At 32.7% G+C, this 22,231-nt stretch overlaps 1 protein-coding gene across 1 annotated transcript; it reads right to left on the bottom strand.

Annotated features, from left to right (window-relative positions):
- Window positions 1-13,437: 13,437 nt before the first annotated feature.
- LOC105776176 (elongation factor 1-alpha) lies at window positions 13,438-15,935 on the bottom strand. The gene is made up of 3 exons (XM_052622108.1): window positions 15,774-15,935; window positions 14,642-15,125; window positions 13,438-14,534 (listed from the first exon to the last, which is right to left on the bottom strand). Exons 2-3 carry the CDS (start codon window positions 15,101-15,103, stop codon window positions 13,647-13,649), a joined length of 1,350 nt encoding a protein of 449 aa, XP_052478068.1. The 5' UTR covers window positions 15,104-15,125; window positions 15,774-15,935; the 3' UTR covers window positions 13,438-13,646.
- Between the last annotated feature and the right edge of the window lie 6,296 nt (window positions 15,936-22,231).

The following is a 22,231-nucleotide window of genomic DNA, read 5'->3' as shown; positions in this document are numbered from 1 at the left end:
TTGAATTGGTTCTTTGGCTAAGGCTCTATCAATGCCTACCAAGGCGAGAAACTTTCCTAATTTGTTTTTTCAACTGTGACACATGAAGTGTGGGATGGATGCAACATCTACCCAACTTTAACTTCAATCACAAAGGGTCTAAAGAATTTGGAAACCAGCTTCTGATTCAAAATCCTTCTAACTGTAGTATTCCTGTAAGGTTGAAGCTTCAAGTAGACATAGTCTCCCATTTGCCCTCAAATGAAATTGAAGAAGCTCTCTTACAACCTCTCTTTGCTTCAAGCTTCTATCAACCTTATCCACAGTAGACAATTCAGCTAAATAAGGCAAGTGGTGCGGTGGACTTTGGCCATATAAGGTATCATACGAGGTAGTCTGGATTGCTGAATGGAAAGTAGTGTTGTACCACCACTAAGCCAAGAGCAACCACATGGCCCAATCCTTTGGCCCCTCACCACACATGGCTTAAGTATCTTCTAAGAAACCATTAGATTCTAGATGATAGGTTGTTGAAAGATGTAGCTTAATCCCTAGCTTCTTGAACAATTCTTTCTAGAATTGGCTAACAAACACTTTATCTTGATCAGAAACAATGATTTCTAAGGCCACATCTAGTTTGTAGATGCCATTCAAGTATTTTTGGGCTACTGACATAGATATAAAGGGATGTGATAGAGCAAGGAAATGTCCACATTTGGTTAGTTTGTCAACAACTAGAATGGTGTCCTTACCTTTCGAGCTAAGTAGTCCTTTGATGAAATCCATACTCATTATTTCCCATGCTTGTTGGGGAATAGGCAATGGTTGGAATAACCCAGGAGATAGAATAAGTCATTCCTCAAATCACCAAGAGCCCTAATCACCAACTTCCCCTTTCTTTTAAGGACTCTACCATCCCATGAGTACTTGGGATGCAAGAGGGCTTGCTGTTGTATATTAGAACATATCTTTTGGAGCTTGGGATCCATCAACCAAGAATCTTGGGCCCTGCTCCAGAGGTCAGAAGTGACTGTGCTCCCTGTCAATTGTAACAGTTGAGTTGTCTGGTTTTGAGGCCTACTTGAAAGAGCATCAACCACCACATTTAGTGTTCATTTCCTGTATGTGACCACAAAGTCATACCCCAGCATCTTAGCAACCCACATTCGTTGGTAAGAGGTAATGTCTTGTTGTTCATTCAAAAAATTGAGGCTTTGGTGTTCAGTCTAGATCTAAACCTCCTCCAAAGCACGTATGGGTGCCACTTCTTCACTGGCAAGAGTACTGCCAACATTTCTTTGTCATAAATAGAAAGGGCCTGATGTTTAAGCCCTAGAGCCTTGCTGAAAAAGGCCAAAAGCCTCCCTTTCTAGTGTAATACAACTCCTACACCATGAGTTGTAACACCCATCCCTTGACTCGATTGTCAAGTCTGAGTTATGGGATGCTACAACTGTTGCCGAAGCAACTATCGACGAAAAAATTAAAAATCAACCATTCAAACTTATAAACATTTCAAAATTTCAGTCATTATATGATCAGTAGACTTTCCCAAGACTCAAACGAACATATGAAAACTTAATTGTTAATCATTACATGGAATAGGACCCAATTGCAAAATTTTAAAACAAGTACCAATACCCCTTAAAAGGTATCGATACCAAATTTAGTTTTGATATTTGGAAAATTCATCCTTAAATCAACAAGTATCGATACTTGAATCATGGTATTGATACTCATTTACAAGTATAGATACCAAATTTTAGTATCGATATTATTTTGTGATTCTGTTTCTTTTGTAAAAACTAATCAAGTCATAGTGTATCGATACCCTTGTAAAGTATTGGTACCTTGATGTAGAGTATTGGTACTTTAGTCCCATATCAATATCGTTTTGCATTCTATTTGTTTGAAAACTAAATAAAAAATGCTCACTGTCGATACTGTTAACAGGGTATCAATACGTTAAAGCCAATGTGTCAAAAAAATCTCATTTTGGTGCCCATTTCATGCTCAAAACAATTCAAACAGAATTGGTACTTAAAATCACATAACAACCCTGCACTAAACCAATTCAACGCCCACACCAAACATCCATGTTACCATTTCCAAATACAACCAAACCATAATTCACTTCTATAAGCTTAAAAATTAACAATTTCATATTCAAGTATCAACCATGGTCCAAATCATTATTATCCAAAACATATCAACAACTTACTTAAACATCCATGCTTTCAGGTCATTCAAACTAACATTCATTCATGCCAGTTCCAAGCTCAAATAATACTTTTTCACATTCAAAGGAGCCATCCAACAAGACACATATATAAGTCTATTATATTGCCAAATCACAATTATGCAAATATGGACATTAGCTTTCCAAAATTCAAACATTAAACAAGGTTTCAACCAAACCATCCATACACAAGATATGACATATATATAAGTACCTAAGTACATGCCACAATATCGACTTTAAAATGAGTAAAAGTCTACCGAGTTGATAGAGGGATAGTGTGATTTTCGAGTTGATCCGGCTGACGAGTTTCGCAAATAGACAATCTACAGAAATGGAAAACAACTAGGTAAGCATTTCAAATGCTTAGTAAGTTCATAGGTGTTAAAACGATAGCTTACCTAAATTTACAATTAATCGCAATAAACTAAATAACATGACACAATATACCTGACATAGCATATTGATCTGCTGTAATTTAATATGGCAAATTAGGCTTTCCCGGTATACCTAAAGTGTTTATTCTCAAGCAAAGTAGCCTCATGAGAAAAAAATTATAATGAGAAATTACAACAATCATTTTGAAAGAAAGAAAATTGTTGATGAAGAAAGGAATTAATGAGCCAATGATGTAAGGATTTTCCGTGCAAAAAAGAAATTATATCAATCATTTGAATATCGAGCTAGCAATTAAAAATTTGTAGCTGAAGGAACGGGAATCCAACAAGTTTCATCCATGGAGTCTTTTCGACTATTCCTATCGTCTTTCAATGGCGATGCAACATAAACAGAGGTAATGTCTATCAGTCATTTGACAGTACTTGATTTTATACAAGAGTCTGAAATACTTTTTATAACAAAATTGCAGCTTCAGTTATGTTCTTAAGCTGTTCATAAATCATCAACAAAAGATTAAAAAAAAAAAGAACCTTAATGTTAGGACTTTTATGGCATTGGCTAGCAAGATAATTTGGCATGGGAGTCGCAACATGGAAAACTAACATGCCTTGCTAAGGCAAGCATTGGTAGAAAGTTTGATATGTTATGTGCTGCAACACATTTGGTCTGATTTCTTGGTGAATTTTGAAGTGAAGGGGTCTTGTTTATGGTTCTTGGGGGTTTGATTGGCTTATTAAAAGGAGCTAATGATGCCTCCATACTAACCCGAATCTCCACATATGAAGCTTCAATGCTAGAGTCATTTGATGAGTTGATGTTCAAACTTTTATATGCATGATTGCTGTAATTTATATTTCTGTTGTTGCTGGCTGTTATTTCCACTGTCTTTACAGCTGCTGAGCTTGTATGTTCTAAGCTTGTTCCTTTTGTCGCTTGTTGCTGCTGCTTGTGGTTCAGGTTTCTGTTGCTAGTAGGTTCGGCTAGTGTGCTTCGGATATGTATTTGGTCTATACTTGGCCATATTTTAATCAATCTGTTTACATCTAAAAGAACCCAAAATCAAAAGCTTAAACTATGTAATATAAGCTCTAAAAAAACTATGTCATATTGAAAACAAATATATACTAAAAACTATTTGGGGAAGGACAACAATTAACCAAGTTAAGATGGCATGAAAAAAATATCATGCGAACAATAATGATTCACCACGCCCCTTTCTTCATATTTTTGGGATCCTAAACAAAACAATAAAATGAGGTTTTAAGTTCTTAAGGGTGCGTTTGGTTCGCTGTATTGGATTAGAGGTGTAATAGCAAATCAACTGTTTGGTTGAATGTAATGGAATAGAGGCGTAATAGTAATCTTGTGTTTGGTTGAATGGAATAGAGGCGTAATAGCATAATGGAAAAAACTAAATTGACTAGAATACCCTCAGCATAAATTTGTTTTGGTAAATGATTATTGTTATTGTTATTGTTATTTAAATTTTAATAAGATTATTATTATCAATAATAAATATTTTAATCATATTAAACATAATTATTATTAAATATATTTTAATTAAAATATATAATTTAATAAAATTCTTAATAATTAGCGAAATTTGTTTTGGTAAATTATTATTGTTATTGTTATTTAAATTTTAATAAGATTATTAATATCAATAATAAATAATTTAATCATATTTAAACATAATTATTATTAAATATATTATAATTAAAATATATAATTTAATAAAATTCTTAATAATTAATATTCTTATATGAATTTACTCAAATCATAATATATGATACTTGTAAAATATAAATTAACATAATTATTATTAAATATATTATAATCAAAATATATAATTTAATAAAATTCTTAATAATTAATATTCTTATATGAATTTACTCAAATCATAATATATGATACTATAAATGAAAATTTGAAATACTTAATATATCATATATTTTAATTAAAATATATGATTTAATAAAATTTAAAATAATTATAACTAATAAATTATATTTTATGAATTTGTATAATTTAAAATAATAATTATTACATATAATTTAATAATTAATATTAAATTTCATAAAATTCTTGATAATAAATTTTCTTATATGAATTTATACAATTTAAAATAATTAATATTAAATATAATTTAATAGTGATATATAATTTCATAAAATTCTTAATAATAAAATGTTCTTATATGAATTTACTAAAATCAATATATAACTTGAGAATTATATTCGCATAAACATAATTAACTTATATTAAGAAAAGGTTAGATGAAAATGAAATTGTACATCATAATCCATATGTTTTATAGTTTTACAACATCAAAAGTTTGAACATTGATATTTAATGGTGAGAAAGAAATCTTCTGACCCATTCCAATCGAGCAATAGAAGGTAAACTAAAGAAAACGATCATTTGAGTTGGATGATCGGGAATTTTACTCAAAGCATCATACTGCCGATCGTCGGTTAAACCTTCAATTGACCATAAGGTGAATATAAATTTGAAGCTTTCTCTTCCATCTTTTGATGTTCTTCTTACTCATTGAACTACCACCTCGGAGGCAATACTCCCATTGATTTGATCGCCAACGGCCTGGATTTTTTCCCCCAACAAAGTGGCAGCCTCATCAAATGAAGAATACACATTATCACGAGCATCAGATTTCTTCTTTCTCTTGTTTGAAGATGAGGAACCCCCTTGGTCTTTATCTCCTCGCGGATCTGTACCAGAAACATCCATGTCGTCTAAAGAGACATCAGCTTTGATCATAGAATGTGTTTCTCTCTTCATTCATATCTCGTAGTACGTTCATCCTCAAGATGTATTTCTTCAAGAACATCAAGAATTGCTTGAGCGTCTTTCCCAGTCGCCCGATCTCTTGCGTATATGGCAGAAAGATGGTTGTAGTAAGGGAAAGAACGATGTCTGAACTAAGAGGCTTCTTTGTGACTCTAAAAAAAATGAGGAAATCATATTAGTTATAAGTTTTGTAAAAAAACAAATAAATACTTGAAATACATTTTACCTTTACATAGGATTCCCAAATTGCATCTTCAGCAACAACGAGCTGCCTATGCTCGTCCCAACCAAAACCGCTGTTGTTTTGGCCATTAAGCATGTCGTAGACGACTGACCATTCCCTTTTTAGGCACCTAATCCGAGATTTAATATTTGGCTTCGCCTTCAACATTGCTCTTGGTAAAGCCTTTTCTAGCATTTTTTCTAGCTCGTTCAAATAACCGGCCTTGAACTCGGTATCAGCATTAAATGTTCCTACATTGTGCAAATCCACCATGCAAGAAACCAAGGCTGCATCTTCTTCTGGAATCCATTTTCTTTTGCTTCCTCGAGAAGCTTGAGAAGAAGCATGTGATTGTGGAACACCTGACATAATTATCTTAAGAAAAAAAAATACAAATTAACATTATTTACTGTTTTTAATATCATGAATCAAAAGGCGAACAGTTTATAATATTATATCGTTAGTTCAATATCATGATTCAAAAGCTCAATACTAAATTTAATGAAATAACACATGCTGAATGAAAAGATAATTAAATTATAATTCAACAAAGTTTAGTACAATACAGAATTTTAATCAAACACCACCAAAGTTTCATAAACTAAATACATAAAATAACATCAACAAATTAATTGTAACTCAATTTGTCCCTAAACCTAACTAATTTCTAGATGCTTGCCATTCATCGAACATTTGGTTGGCTAGTTCCATCCTCCAAGTAGCCCAAGCATCCGATGGATGAATATTTGTGATATTCGGTTCATCGTCATCCATCACATTAGTAGGTAATCCTTCTCCCACCTCCGCTTCAATGGGATCAATACTCATATGGGTTCGAATAAAATTATGGAGCAAACAACATGCAATAATAATTCTATTGTGCACCCTTACAGGATAAAACGATGGACTCCTAAGTATTCCCCATCTAACTTTTAATAACCCAAAGCATCTTTCAATAACATTACGTGCTGAGGCATGTTTCATATTAAAAAACTCTTGCGGAGAACTTGGCTGATAACCCTGACGCCACTCGTTCAAATGATATCGTTGTCTTCTAAAAGGTGCAAGAAATCCCTCACAATTTGTGTATCCAGCATCAACTAGATAATAACAACCTATAAAATTTATTTATTTTTAAATAAGAACCAATTCAACATAAAAAATTTTGATCTGAATTCAAAGTCCTCTAACTATCTACTTTACCATGAGGAACTTTTAGTCCATGTCTCCTACTAATGGCATCTCGAAGAACCCGTCCATCAACAACTGAACCTTCCCAACCAGGAAGAACGTAAACAAATTGCATATCAGGTGTACAAACACCTAGCATATTTGTTGCTATGTCACCTTTTCGCGTTCGATATCTAGGTTTATCAACTGTTGGAAACCTAATCTTGATGTGGGTTCCATCAAGAGCACCTAAGCAATTCTATATCAAATGATACAAAACCTTGAGTTAGAATACTAATTTAAATCTAAATCAACTAAATGTTGTACAAACTATATATAAAACTCAGTTCAATACCTTAAACCATTTCCACATTGTGTCAGAAGAATCAGCTGTAATTGGCTCCGCCTTTTTAAATAACACATCTTGTAAGTGTATGACAACATTTAAAACACTATGAAATGCTCTACTAACAGTTTCCCCGGACCTTCTAAAGTGATGCTTGATAACTCGATTTTTCAGGTGATGGGAGATGATATGTAAAAACATTGCCACTTGCTCATCAACAAGCATGTTTCTGGATGACTTCAATCCCCCTAACGATTCTAACATCTCACATAGTTTAAAAAAGGCAGTTCTATTCATCCTAACTTGTTCAATACAGGTCTCGTCACTAGCATATACAAGCCTTTTCACATAATCCCGTTTTGCATAAAAATCTAAGGTAGACATAATCCTTGGTCTATAAGTATGTAGGCTAAGGCTGGCACCCATTCTAAATAAGAACCAAATCGCAATTCTACTGATTTCCAACCATATTGTCAATGCAAAGACCAATTCTTTTCGCCTCACGCTTTGTGCAATTAAGGCGATTTGCCATTCTCGCACCATATTAAAATTAGAACTCAGTATCAATCCCAAGTTGCAATTACACATTATCAAAAAGTAGAATCTTTATCAATATATTTATAAATTATAAAAATTTTCGTCTATAGCAATTTGCATAAATTTTTCGTCTTGAATTAAAATTTGTAGGTATATGTATAATTGAACTAAAATTAATTGTTGGTATTTGTTAGATTATAACTAAACTCATGATGATTTAATAAATTATAAAGCATGTTCAAATTTGTAGCTTTTGCTTTTGAATTTTAACTTTACCTTTTTCAAAAATAATTCGATTTAGAAAGTTGTTTGTTTGGTATTACATACGGCTCTAACACTTTTGAGAAGCAATTTAAGAAGTAATACTATACTAGGCTTAATAATTATTATCAAATTTTTTATCAAATTTATTACTAATCATTAAATTTAAGGTAAATTGCACCTAAGTAATTAAATTGTTAATATATTTACCTAATGTGTCTCAACAGTTCTAAAAACTTAAAAGAGAAAGCTGTAAAATAGACCTTCAACTTAGTTAACTAACTATTAAATAAACATTATAAATGTTTATTTAAAATTTATTTTTAGACTTTAGAGATGCAAATTTATTAAAATAAATATCGTATAAGATATCTTTTTCAATTAATAAAATAGCTAATTCATTCAATTTTTGTTGAGATATTGTTAATCTTCAGAAGATTTTATCAATTTTAATTTTAGAACATTTTCTCCGTTGATGCAACAAAAACATGAGTAATTAACATTATACGCATTTGAAAAGGAATAAACTCTTTATGAATAATTATGTCAATTGAGTGTCATTTTATAATTTGATAATTTATTTGAAAATAATATTATAATAAATTTGAATTAAATAAGAAATTTGAATATTATTAATTTAATAACAATTATATAAGCATCGAAATTGGAACTTGATTGATTGTTTATATAAGTACCGAATTATATTTTAATTAAAATATGCGATTTAATCTTAAATTTGGACATTATATAAGCATCGAATAACGTTGTATTAAAATGTTTGAAGCAAGGTTAATATGAGTTTGGTCAATCGCTATAGGATGCATTTGTAAGCAAGTTTCCTCAATTAGTTGATGCATAATTTATTGAATCCACTCATGAACAAGCATGATAAAAGAATGCGAAAAATTCACCAAAATCATGCAATTAACATCATTACGCAACTACCTTTAGATTCAAGTAGATTGTACATTCCATGATGACTTGGATAATAAAATAAATCTGAGAATTACCTAAAAAGCTCAAAGTAGTTGTATCTTTTAACAGACAGCACAATGAAAGCAATTGAAACAGACAAATTGAATACCAGACATACAGAGACTTCTTTTCTTAACCATAAAGACATAACCAAAATTGTGGATCATAGTTAACCATCACTTCAACTGGCTTTAGAAATATACTCTTAAGAGATTTATGAGTGTAATGGAGACTGAAATCAATTTTATCCAAATAGTTCCTCTAATCAACTTTGGGCAACAAGAATGGAAGCTTACCTTGAGGAGGCCGTGAAAGAGGATTATAAAGTTCTTTCGCTGCCAAATAATCCAACCACAGTCCAAATCAAAAGCTACAAGAAAAAAAACATATCAAAGAAGAATACATGGGAGACAAAGCATAGAGGTGTTCATTTTATTAAGAGAATTCAATTGTGAGGGATGAAAGAGTTTGAGACCACCTAAGAATTGTTAATTGGCATTGGCAACAAGGTAAGGTTGCCTGGAACTCAATTTTTATATTCTAGAATTGTTGAGAAAATTCTTGAATGTTGCCACAGAAGAATACTGTTACAAGTACTTGACCAATTATTACAAGAACATGAGAAAACTCATTCTTATGGCCTAATCAAAATAACAACAAGCTTTGCACAAATATTTTATCGCATCTACCAAGCTCAAAAGATATATAGGGAACAATTTTAACATCATCTATCAATTTGTTACGAGTATCTTATTTAATCCTTTTAGATCAACTATAACAACGCCCTTAATCAACATCCATCACTCTCCTACTACAACTATAAATAATATATGGAATCGATTCTTAACACTGTAAATAAAGCTTCTTAACAACAAGGTAAAGAAAAAGACACAAGCAAGTCACATTGTATATACTCTACTGAACTTAACACTTTCAAAACCACCATTCTAAGGCCTCTTTACATTATTATTTTTACAATCTCACGATGTAAACCATTTCCCCTCACCATAACTTTTGTGTTACAATGGAAATACAATACAAGGACATATCCAGATTAGGAACATTTTAAACTCCGATCATTATAAATAAAATAACTCTATATTAAGTAACTCAAAAAAAATCTAAAGACAGCCGCTAATAATAAAATCCATTTTTATACGATGAAAATAGTTGCAAAGGTGGCACTCAAAGCTTTTTGAATGTTGGATGCATCAAACAAAGAACCTAAATTACTCAGAAAAAAGCAACTCACTAATCTCTTGTATTTTTAAGATTAAACATGAATTTATGTGGATAAATAATGCAACTTATAAGACATAAGAAAGAAAAATCATTACGATGAATGGGAAACCCTCTGTAGCTCTCAAACCCAACCAAATGTGTTAAAGTAACTAGAACATCCAATTCATACAAACACATTGATTATTTTCAATGAACCCCCTAATGCACCAATTTGAGAATATAAAAAATGGTTGATGACAGCTTTCTACAAGTGAATGAGAACAATTAAACGCTTATGCATATGCTAAGGCACCCTATAACCACTTATGCACCTGAAATAGAGCTAATTGTACCAACAAACTTGCATGCGCATCAAACAAAACCTTTACCCTTACAATGGTATCATGAGAAAGAAAACCCTAAAATCCGAATTGAGTAGAAAAATAGAGATAAAGGAGAGACAAATAAGGGGACAAAGGGCTGGTTTTGTTCGAATAACCGAAGTTGCCAGATTTTCCAGTAAAAATCAAAGCTAAAATTCCTAACAGTAAAAAAGAGGATGGAAAGATACAGTGAAGAAGCACTTACCGAAACAATGGGGCCGGAGACCTGAGACGGTGGAGTCGGGTGGAGGTGACTTCGCTCGCAGCTTCTGTTTGATGTTGGGAGGGAGAGGCTGGAGGTGGATTTCGAGTTGGGAGGGCAAATCAAGGCGTGAGATGTAAAACGGATGCAAACTGAGGAGATGGCAAGGATTACAAAACAGAGAATTTCGGGGATTAGGGGCGTAACGTAATAGGCCTGTATTAGGCAATACATCGAACCAAACACCGGCTTAAGTGGGGCCCACAGATTAGGGGTGTATTGGCTAATCCAATACACCCAACCAAACATGGCATAAAAGTTTGAGAAAAAATTTTTGGGCCCATTAAAAATTGATAAATTTTTTTTATTTGACTCCTAAAAGTTAAAGAAAAAAATTTGGGCCCTTTAAAAGCTGAAAAATAATATTTTGAACCCCTTTCAGCCTTGAGCCTTGGACGACCGTACCTCCAGACGACCCCCAAAACCGGGCCTGTAATTCATCAGGTGAAAGATAATAATTTACTTGCATTTCAAAGTGTTAGATATAAATGTGAAAAAAAAGGAAAATTAAAAATTGACAGAATAATGCAATAGAATTGATATTTAAAATAAGTTTGAATCTAAACCCTATACAAATTTTAGGAGTTAAAAATTTCAGCAAAATATGATTTAATGATATTATAAAAAAAAAAGAGATGAAGAGTACTTGGCATCCTAATTTTATATAATTCATAGTAATATTATTTAGTGCTTACAAACAAATCATGATTCACTTGTGAAGATTCAACAATCCCTATATATTTGAGCGATGGGTTTTTCTGGAAAAAGATTTGGATTTGAACTTTTCTTTTTTTTATGTTAATTGGTGAAGAAGACAAAATATGAAAGTATTATTGATTTCTAGTTATAGAAGTGTTTATTGATAGTGTTATCATTTTAATTTTCTAAAATTGACAAATTCAACTTTATGATCATGGTGTTGTACCCAACAAAAGTTATTTACCGTGAAAATGTTTATTGGATTATTATGTAATAGTGACAATATCTTTAGATTTGAACTCATCATAGTTCTAATGTAGGAAGGTGTATATACTTTGACATAACTAAATGTATTCTGTAACTGGTTGCATTAAAAAAACTGTTGTTCGGTACACCACAAATTGTGTAGCGGAACTTCGGTAATCAATACAACATTTGTCCCTCCTACGTAATGGGACCAATATCTTAAGCTTCTTATTCGAGTAAGATTAGAAATGCATGGTCATGCTCAAATGAGTCGATATAAGAAATCAGACTCATTTTATTATCTTTGCCTATTCAAGATTCAAGAAATAAAAGATTAAACTATACAAATAAGATTGTTCCATGACTTGTGTTCAATTTAAATATCATGAACAAAAAGGTATATTGCACTGTAATATCATCATAGAAAGGTTATGTCGAACCATGAATTTCTGCAACTCATCTCTTTTATCCCCATCTCATAATCTCAAACTCAAGCTATTTCTTATATTGCTTTTTTTTCCCAGCATAAAAGGCATCTAACTTTTAAAATGGATCCTTTTATTTACTGTGGAGTAAATGGTGTAATGAAGATTAATGAAGATGAGACATTAACCCATAAGGGAAGTTGATTTGGGTTTTCTTGATTTTTTTTTCTTTCAAGATTTGGGTTTGAACCAAATATTGAAATTGGTTTTACATGTAGATTTCAAATCAATATCCTTAACGTCATCATCTATCTAATAATCATGGAAAAAGTCGTACAAAGATGAAAGTTCTTCTATCAACCCATGAAGAAAAAAAGATATCAAAAGCAAAATTCAAAATAACAATAAAAACAAATTTTATATGTTCGTAAATATATGAATATGTATAATATGTGCCACGATGATATTAGTTTCATGTTACCAAAATTTTTAAAAATTCAAAGGTTAATATGAAAAATTTATCAAGTTCAAGAGCTAATTAATATATATAGAACCTCAGTCGACGAATTATTTCGAGATCACAAATTATTGGGTATAGTAGAAATATTGGAATATGTTCTAGAGTTAATGTAGAACTCTGGGCTATCTTGGATGGTTTGGATATAGCATGGAGGAGAGGTATAAAGCAACTGATGATGGAGAGTGACAACTTAGTTGCAATGAATACATTTAGTGGTCAATCTGAGGTTGGATTGAATTTGGTGCGAATCATAGAGAACACTAGCAAGGAATTGACATATAAAGGTATCATATACTCCATGCTCAGCGAATACAATTGCAGATTCTATGGCAGCTTTAAGTAAGAACGATCCTTTTGGTTTGAAAATTTATGAGTATCTTCTAAAAACGAATTGCTATGAAAGTGTTACAAGAAAACATTGGTGGCTATTACAAGATTAATCGTGACTAATTGTATTTAAATTCTTTATTTATGAAAAATAATAATGAAAAATTCAAACCTAAAAATATTAACAACTAACTTTCAAAATCAAACTAAAATAACAAGGGGCAAATTTTTTTTATTATTTACTCAACTACCCATTTATCCTCATCATTAATGTTTCCTGCAAATCCATGGTGAATAACCATCTATGATGATGAAACACCAAGCGCTTTGAAATCGGTAAGAACAGCCATTTATGAAGATGAATTTTTCTTTTTAAGGATTGTTTTTCTATCACTAAAAGAAGCGAAACAAAAGCTCTGAGGCTAAAGAAGGATGCGTTCTGATAGAAGCTTGAAGTCCACTCATTTTCTTATCAGTAGTGAGACATCAGTTGCAAGTTAACTCTCAAGTAAAAACTTCAACACACAACCATGTTGTCTGAAAATCTCATCGTCTAAAAAGCAAAAACCAAATACTCAAGGAATTAATTACGGATCTCACAAAACAAAAACTGACTAAACCAAAGTTCACTTGCCACCCTTCTTGGCGGCAGACTTGGTCACCTTGGCTCCAGATGGGTCCTTCTTCTCCACACTCTTGATCACACCAACAGCAACAGTCTGTCTCATGTCCCTAACGGCAAAACGTCCAAGTGGAGGGTACGCGGAGAAGGTTTCTACAACCATGGGCTTGGTCGGAACCATCTTAATCATACCAGCATCACCATTCTTCAAGAACTTAGGCTCCTTCTCAAGCTCCTTACCAGATCGCCTGTCAATCTTGGTCAAGAGCTCTGCAAACTTGACAGCAATATGGGAGGTGTGGCAATCTAGGACCGGTGCATAGCCATTTCCAATCTGCCCTGGGTGGTTCATGATGATAACTTGGGAGGTGAAGTTGGCTGCCTCCTTGGCAGGATCATCCTTGGAGTTGGAGGCAACAAATCCACGCTTGAGATCCTTGACAGCAACATTCTTCACGTTGAACCCAACATTGTCACCAGGAAGAGCCTCTTGAAGAGCTTCATGATGCATCTCAACAGACTTAACTTCAGTGGTCAATCCAGAAGGTCCGAATGTAACAACCATTCCAGGCTTAAGGGTACCGGTTTCAACACGACCCACCGGGACAGTTCCAATACCACCGATCTTGTAGACATCCTGAAGTGGGAGACGGAGGGGCTTGTCAGAGGGTCTCTTGGGCTCATTGATCTGGTCAAGAGCCTCAAGGAGGGTTGGACCCTTGTACCAATCGAGGTTGGTGGACCTCTCAATCATGTTGTCACCCTCAAAACCAGAGATGGGGACGAATGGAATCTTCTCAGGGTTGTAACCAACCTTCTTCAGGTAGGAAGAAACTTCCTTAACAATTTCATCATACCTTGCCTTTGAGTACTTGGGGGTTGTGGCATCCATCTATACAGAATTAACAGAATAATTTGCAACAAAACCAATCAAATTATAACTAAGCTGAAAATCAAATTATAAAACATCATATTTGGGAAAATGAAGCAAAATTCAACCTTGTTGCAGCAGCAAATCATTTGCTTGACACCAAGAGTGAAGGCAAGGAGAGCATGCTCACGGGTCTGCCCATCCTTGGAAATACCAGCTTCAAAACCTCCAGTTGTGGAGTCAATGATAAGGACAGCACAGTCAGCTTGAGAAGTACCCGTAATCATATTCTTAATGAAGTCGCGATGTCCAGGAGCATCAATGACAGTGCAGTAGTACTTGGTTGTCTCAAACTTCCACAAGGCAATATCAATGGTGATACCGCGCTCACGCTCAGCCTTCAACTTGTCGAGCACCCAGGCATACTTGAATGACCTTTTGTTCATCTCAGCAGCTTCCTTCTCGAACCTCTCGATCACACGCTTGTCAATACCTCCAAGCTTGTAGATCAAGTGACCCGTTGTGGTTGACTTCCCAGAGTCGACATGGCCAATGACAACAATGTTGATGTGAACCTTCTCCTTACCCATAGCAACTTTTTAGCAGAATAAACTGCATCGGGAGAGAGTAAAAGTATTAAATAAAAGCAAACGAAAATAGTTCATAAACGTATCATGCTTCATTGGCATATCACAAAAATTCAACAGGAATTAATAGTGATACATTATCTTTTCAAAAATGAAATCACCAAAACCATAATTAGGCCTATTTTCGTTTATATACATTTTCAAAATCTATTTTCGAACAGTATTAAAATTACATTTGTACTGAGACAAGTTTATCATATATTCTGAATAGCAAATAAATGCCCAGAAAATTTCCGTTTTTCTTAATCAGAACCATTATTTAGCGGAAAATGACTTACAGAAAAACAAATAATTTTAGGAAAAACTTCTATAAAAACAATGGTCTTTCTCAAAGTACTAAAATAAACATTGATATACTTATCCAAAACATGTTAGATTTGAAGACTCAAATCATTGCAATGCTCTTGCTATCATATGGTGACATCTGAATATCTAATATCAATAAAATGGAAATGTATAGGGTGACATTGAAATAACAAGAGATGCATGAAACATAAACTGAAAAATAGCTATGCCTAAACAATAAATCATTCTCATAGTAACAATAATCATATTGAAAAGAATAATGGAATGTATTAGCATGACTACAGAAGAAGCTTAGATAAAATCGAACCTTAAATTTTGAAGAACGGAGAAATCGGCAGAGAAGAGAGAGTGAGATGTCTAAAGATGAGAAAAAATAAAGACAAACATTTCTTTCATAATATAAACCTAGACGACCCTTAGGGTTTTCCGCTCTGCCGTTGGATTAGATTCTTCCTTTCCTTTTGCAAAACCTAACGAATTTAGACCGTCGGATTTCGCTTCAAGGATGGATGGGAAAGAGAAGTTGAATTCTGATGGGCGGCTGACTGCTTTTAAGTTTAGGGTAAACTACAAAAATAGTCACTTTTATTTGACTCAGATTACATTTTAGTCACTTATGTTTGAAATGTTACGTTTTAGTCACTTATGTTATTGTTTTGTTACGAAGTGGTCACTCTACCGTTAAACTCTGTTACCTCTCTAATGGTAGTCTTACGTGGCAGTCCAAATGTGTTTTAAATGCCAACTTGGATGTCCGGCTGTTGGGATGAAAATAGATTCTTAATTAAATAAAGTTAATTTGGACTGCCACATAGGGCATCCAAATTGGCATTTAAAACCCATTTGGACTGCCACATAGGACCACTATTAGGGAGGTAATGGATTTTAACAGTAGAGTGACCACTTCGTAACAAAACGATAACGTAAGTGACTAAAGTATAACATTTCAAACATAAGTGACTAAAATATAATCTGGGTCAAACAAAAGTGACTATTTTTTAATTTACCCTTAAGTTTAAGGGTCAACATCTTCAACGACCCTACTTATTTCTTAAAAAGGGTAAATATACTTTTTGGCAACTAAAATCGACTTTAATGTTCAAATTAGTACCTTTTTTGTCAAATTGGTAACTAAGTTAGGCTTGCATAACATATTTTAATCCCTTTTTGTAACCCATTAAAAGTTTAAATTTTGAGGATAGTCTCTACACTTATTGATTTTTGTGAATTTAGTTTCTCTATTTTTATTTGCTCAAAATTGATCCCTCTATTTTTTGATTTGCTCATTTTTAATTCCTCCATTAACCTTTTCAATTAATACTGTTAAAAATTAGGAACAATCATAAATTTAACCCTCAATCTTTACATATTTTATCAATTTAACCCCTACTCTTTTTATTTTTGCTTTAATTATTAAAAATAAAAAAATGTATGGAGTGTTTGGTAAATAGAGTTTTGGGTCTTTTTTAGCTAATTTGAGCACAAATTGAGGATTGAGTAGCCAAACCCTCTAATTATAGTATTTGGTGAATGGAGGTTTGCAAGAGTTTATTGAGCTAAAACCTTCAAAACAAAAAACGTTGGTATCAGCAACTTTTTTCACAGCTGATTAGAAATGAGATATATGAAATGACGTATCTATTTCTTGAAAACTTATGTACTCTTAATTTATTTTCAATTTACTTGTGTAAAATTATTTCTTATGTAACTTTATATTAATTGAAATATGCTACTTGACAAATTTATTCAGAGTGTGACATAATTATCACAAATTACATACTAAGAACATGATATAATTATCAATGAGAATATAGTTTACAATTATATTGATACACCATTAATATTTATCAATTTCCACAAGGTTAATATTTGTAAATAAAGAACTTAAGAAATTTATTTATCTAAATTTTAATTCATTAGTAACAATGTTTTGTTTCAATAATTTCACCCAATAAAGACTAAAGTATTACAAACAAATAAATACATAACAATAAAATGTGTTATATCATTATTTGTCATTTTACACATATCAGCTTTTAGCTATAGCTAAGTTTTACCAAGCAATTTTAGATAAATAGTTAATAGAATCAGTTGGTTAAATCAACCACTACAATCAACAATCAACCAATTATCAAACAGAGCCTATAAATTTCCCGATATTTATAGAAAAGAAATTAAAAATGGAAAAGAAAAATTTACTATTAATTATTACCATTAGAGATTTTAACTCGTAATTCTCATTTAGTGACAATAAGTATGGTGCATATTGTAATGGCCCAAATTTGAGGTTATCGGAACAGTGGTTTCGGGACCACAAATCCGATGAGAAAAATTTTATTTTTCTTATATTTTTATGGTCTACAATTTCACAAAATGATTTCGTGAAAATTTCGTTCGAAAATTTCGACGTTTGGGCACTCAATTTAGTCAAAAGGACTAAATTGTAAAAAGTGCAAAAGTTGAGTTCTACATGTTAGAGGTGTCCAATTGTTATGAAACTTTAAATTGGAGGTCCTTATATGGTAATTATACCATTGGTAACTTGGTAGACAAAATGGACATGAGATAAGTGAAATAGAAAATTTTTAAGTTAGGGGCAATTTGGTAATCTAGTAATTAAAATGAATTAAAAGGAAAAAGATGGCAAAATCATCATCTTCTTCATTAGGACGAAATCAGCAAGGGGAAGCCATAGTTAGGGTTTTCAAGCTTCCAAGCTCCATAGTAAGTGATCCCAAGTCCCGCTTTTAATGTTTTTACGTTTTGGAGTCCCTAGCTTAATTTAGCTTATTCTAGCAATAATTTAACCTAAGGTTTATATTTGGAAAAATACCCATAGGTGAAAAGTGTTTATTTTGATGTTTTATGATAGAATATGAAGCTAGAAATTATGTTAAACAACTTTTGCTAAGCGATTTTAAGCGAAAACGAGTAAGTTGACATAATCGGTAAAAATACCTAATGTTCTTAAGTGCATGTTAGAGTGGGAATTTGATGTTGCCATAGAAGGGAAAAATGTTCAGAATGTTATAAAACATAAGAATAAGAGATGAAGTTTAATTTCTGAGCCTTGGGGTAAAAATGTAATTATGTAAAAGTTTAGGGGCAAAATTGTAATTTTGAAAAAGTTAGAGTCGAGGGCTGTTTTGATGAATGTGATTATTAAATAAGTTAAATTTACTATTTTAGATCAAGAAGTACGAAACTCGAGGTTAGACAAAGGGAAGAATAAAGTTGAAGACTAAGTTGGTGAATTTGGCTATAATTGGTACCGAGGTAAGTTTACGGTAAATAAATGCAATATTTCAATATTTATTATCAATGCTGTTATTTTCCAGCAACTATGAATTTATTTTATGAATTTATTTGATGATGATCTACGCATGAAATGATAGAGAATTAAAATTAAAAAGTCCCGTTGATACATAAGGATGGTACTGGATACGAATGTCATGACATTTGGGTAAAGAGGTCCCATGTAAGACCATGTCTGGGACATGGCATTGGCACCGAGATGAGAGGTCCCATGTAAGATCATGTCTGGGACATGGCATTGGCACCGAGATGAGAGGTCCCATGTAAGACCATGTCTGGGACATGGCGTTGGCACCGAGATGAGAGGCCCCCCCGTAAGACCATGTCTGGGACATGGCGTTGGCACCGAGATGAGAGGCCCCCCGTAAGATGAGAACATTCCATGTAAGACCATGTCTGGGACATAGCTTTGGCATGTTATTATCAGAAGAGACCCGAATATCCTTATTATTCCAATGTAGCTCAACGGGCTTGTAAACGAATTATGTTCATGAAAGTTCAGTTTAAAGCATAAATGGCAAGCTCAGGTAAGTTATAAGAGTTAAGAACTTATTATACTATCAATTGATGTTCAACGATGCAGCAAGAGTTGAGTAAGTTATGCACACAAGTATTCTAAGTAAACAAGTAAGAGAACTAGTATGAGATTAACTAAAGAGTAAACTAGAGATATAGTCACTTGAGTTTAATTATTTGTGTGTAATGTTGTTATTTATTTGCTAGTAAACTTACTAAGCTTTATGCTTACTTCTTTTATTTCTCTTTCTCTTATAGTATTTCAAAGCTACTTCAAGGATCCTAAAGAAGTCGGAGATCGTCCACACTATCAACCACAACTCGCTTTCGGTATTTTATGTCAAAACACGTTTGAGTTATGGCATGTATAGGGATTTAGTTATTTTGTATGTTTGTAATGATGATTTTGCTAATGAGTGATGTGTAAGTATTTGATGATGTATGGTCATTAAAATGGTTAAGGATGAAGGTGTTTGTTGTTATGAAAGATTAGGTGATAAATTATGCATGGAAATTATGAAAGGATAAAATTTTGCAAAGAAACAGAATTCAGGCAGCACTGTGACGTGACTTTGAAAAATCACCTAGGATGGTATAAAATGAATTAGAGGATGAATGATATATGGAATTAAAGCTTGTTGAGTCTATTTTCATGGAAAAATAACGGTGTAGAAAAAGGAAATTTATATTTTAAGATATGTGAATTTTAGTAAGATAGGGTCAGAACTGTTTTTGGAGTCCCCTATTCTGAGTTTAGAAAATAATTAAAAATTGTAAAAAAAATGGTTATGAGTTGAAATTTACATGCTTAGATTCCTTAATGAGTCTATTTTCTGTAGGAACAAGTGGGAATAGCATATGAAAATCCTATAATGAGAAAAGTTATTTTTAGTGACTAGAGGTCAGGGCAGTCAGGTGGTGAAACAGGGGAGACTTTAACTAATAAACTGTACTAATTGGCTAAACCAAAAATTCTAAAAATTTTATGGTAGGAAGATATACGAGTCTAGTTTCAAGAAAAATTTACGGAGTTAAATTTTGAGTTTCGTAGCTCAAGTTATAATTAATTTAGTGACTGCTGCGCAATTGGACAGCTTTGCTGTAAATAGTGAAAATAATTTGCAAAAGTAAATTTTTATGCTCCGAATTAGTAAGATAAGTTAAGTAATGCCTCGTGCTCGACTCCGGAAACGGTCTCGGGTAAGGGGTGTTACACATATTAAGTAATTGACATTATAAACTATTGAACTTAACTCAACTTTTAAATAGATCATTAATTTTTGATTTAATCGAATTACATCATTTAATTTTAATTATTTGTCACCGACAATAAAATTGTTAAATTATTTAATGATTTGTATCTGTAAATGTGTTTGGAAAATGAAAATGGAAATAGAGGAAATAATTAAATTAAAGTATAATTTATTAAAATAAAATGTAATTAAACAAAAAGTTTAAAGGTTATAAAATCATTCGAATGAAACTTCAAACAATCTTTTGTTTCCAAAACATTTTATTGAAAATAATGCTCTAATTTTTACATATTTTTATCTTCATTTTCAAAATTTCAAAATTCATCTAAAATAAACTTAATTGCGAGTGAAATTGCTAATTTCAAGCATGCAAAATGATGATAAAAACATTTTATATGCAATCATATATATATCATATATAACACAATCAAAGTTTTAGAGTAAAATGAAAATTTGCAATCTAGACCATTTCTCCAATTTAAATGTGTCACCAATAAAATTTTCCTTTACACTTATAGTTAATATACCATAATTGCTCTAAATTGATATTCATATATTTTCACATCTACAAAATACATTTTAAATAAATATTGTTGATAGAGAGTTTCAAGTGCCACTAACCATGTCCTAATCTTGGTTTAATATCAATTTGGTCATTGGTTCATTTGCTACATAAAGTTTTATACATTTCTTTAACTAAGTCTTACTTATGCAACCACTTTACAGTTACTCCTTGAACTATAATTAATAATTTTCCCGATTTAATTACTTAATAGATAAATATTATAATTTTGTTATATTCCTCCATCACTTGGACACGTGTCAGTTGGGTAGTTGATATTGACCTCCCTTTTGACTCCATTGAAGATAATGTCTTGGGTGACCTGTCGTCCTGATCAGATAAATGATATCCTTTCGTTGTTGGGACCACCCGTTAGATAAGCCCTCTCACTCTCTGATGACGAGATAAGCACTCGCTTCTTAGGCACCTACTTTTTAGGTGTGAACACACTCTCAAGGCAATGAAAGGCACACTTGACCATAACAACCTTTATTGATCAAATAAATAATAGAATGGGTCCCACCATGAATATCCTTTACGCATTCTATAGGATAAAGCATTTACCCTATCATGTCACGCTAGTGGACAAGAGAATCTCTTCTATAAATACCTTCCTAGTGATAAGAAGATATCACTTTTCAACTTTATTGTTACGATGAGCAATTATCCTCTCCTTTATTAATCAACTTGTCTTTTTTTTTTTACTTTTCGACTCTCCGCATCTTTAGGTGAATCGGTTTCCATAGGTCCACCACTTACTCTTCCCAACCTCCTTCCTACTATCCTTTCTTGTTGTACTTTGTATCAACAATTGGTGTGGTGAGCGTGGACCTTACAACCGCTTCCTCTCAAAATGATGCTACTTTCAACCCCCTTAAAGCCCGCCCAACTCCTTTACTCTAGCGACTGGCAACAACCCCGCTAACATTGAGCTCCGTTCAAACTAAACCTCTCTTCCCACCACCCAAACAATAATTCATCCCACTATAAACTCCCTTGAAGTTCTCATCCAGTTTATGACCTCTCTTAATGTTCCTCTACCCACTCTTTTGGTTAACCCGCCACTACCGATCCACTAGTCGCCTCAGGCACTCCACCCTCTTTTAGAACTCCTTCTCA

This window comes from Gossypium raimondii, chromosome 10 (genome assembly GCF_025698545.1).
Source record: "Gossypium raimondii isolate GPD5lz chromosome 10, ASM2569854v1, whole genome shotgun sequence".
In the NCBI taxonomy this organism is placed as follows: Eukaryota; Viridiplantae; Streptophyta; class Magnoliopsida; order Malvales; family Malvaceae; genus Gossypium; species Gossypium raimondii.
This window is presented reverse-complemented; position numbering and strand designations above follow the sequence as displayed.

Coding starts and splice junctions, on each gene's coding strand:
- LOC105776176 (XM_052622108.1), bottom strand. CDS start 15,103: ATGGGTAAGGAGAAGGTTCACATCAACATTGTTGTCATTGGCCATGTC. Junction 14,535..14,641: donor TGATTTGCTGCTGCAACAAG/GTTGAATTTTGC, acceptor AATTCTGTATAG/ATGGATGCCACAACCCCCAA.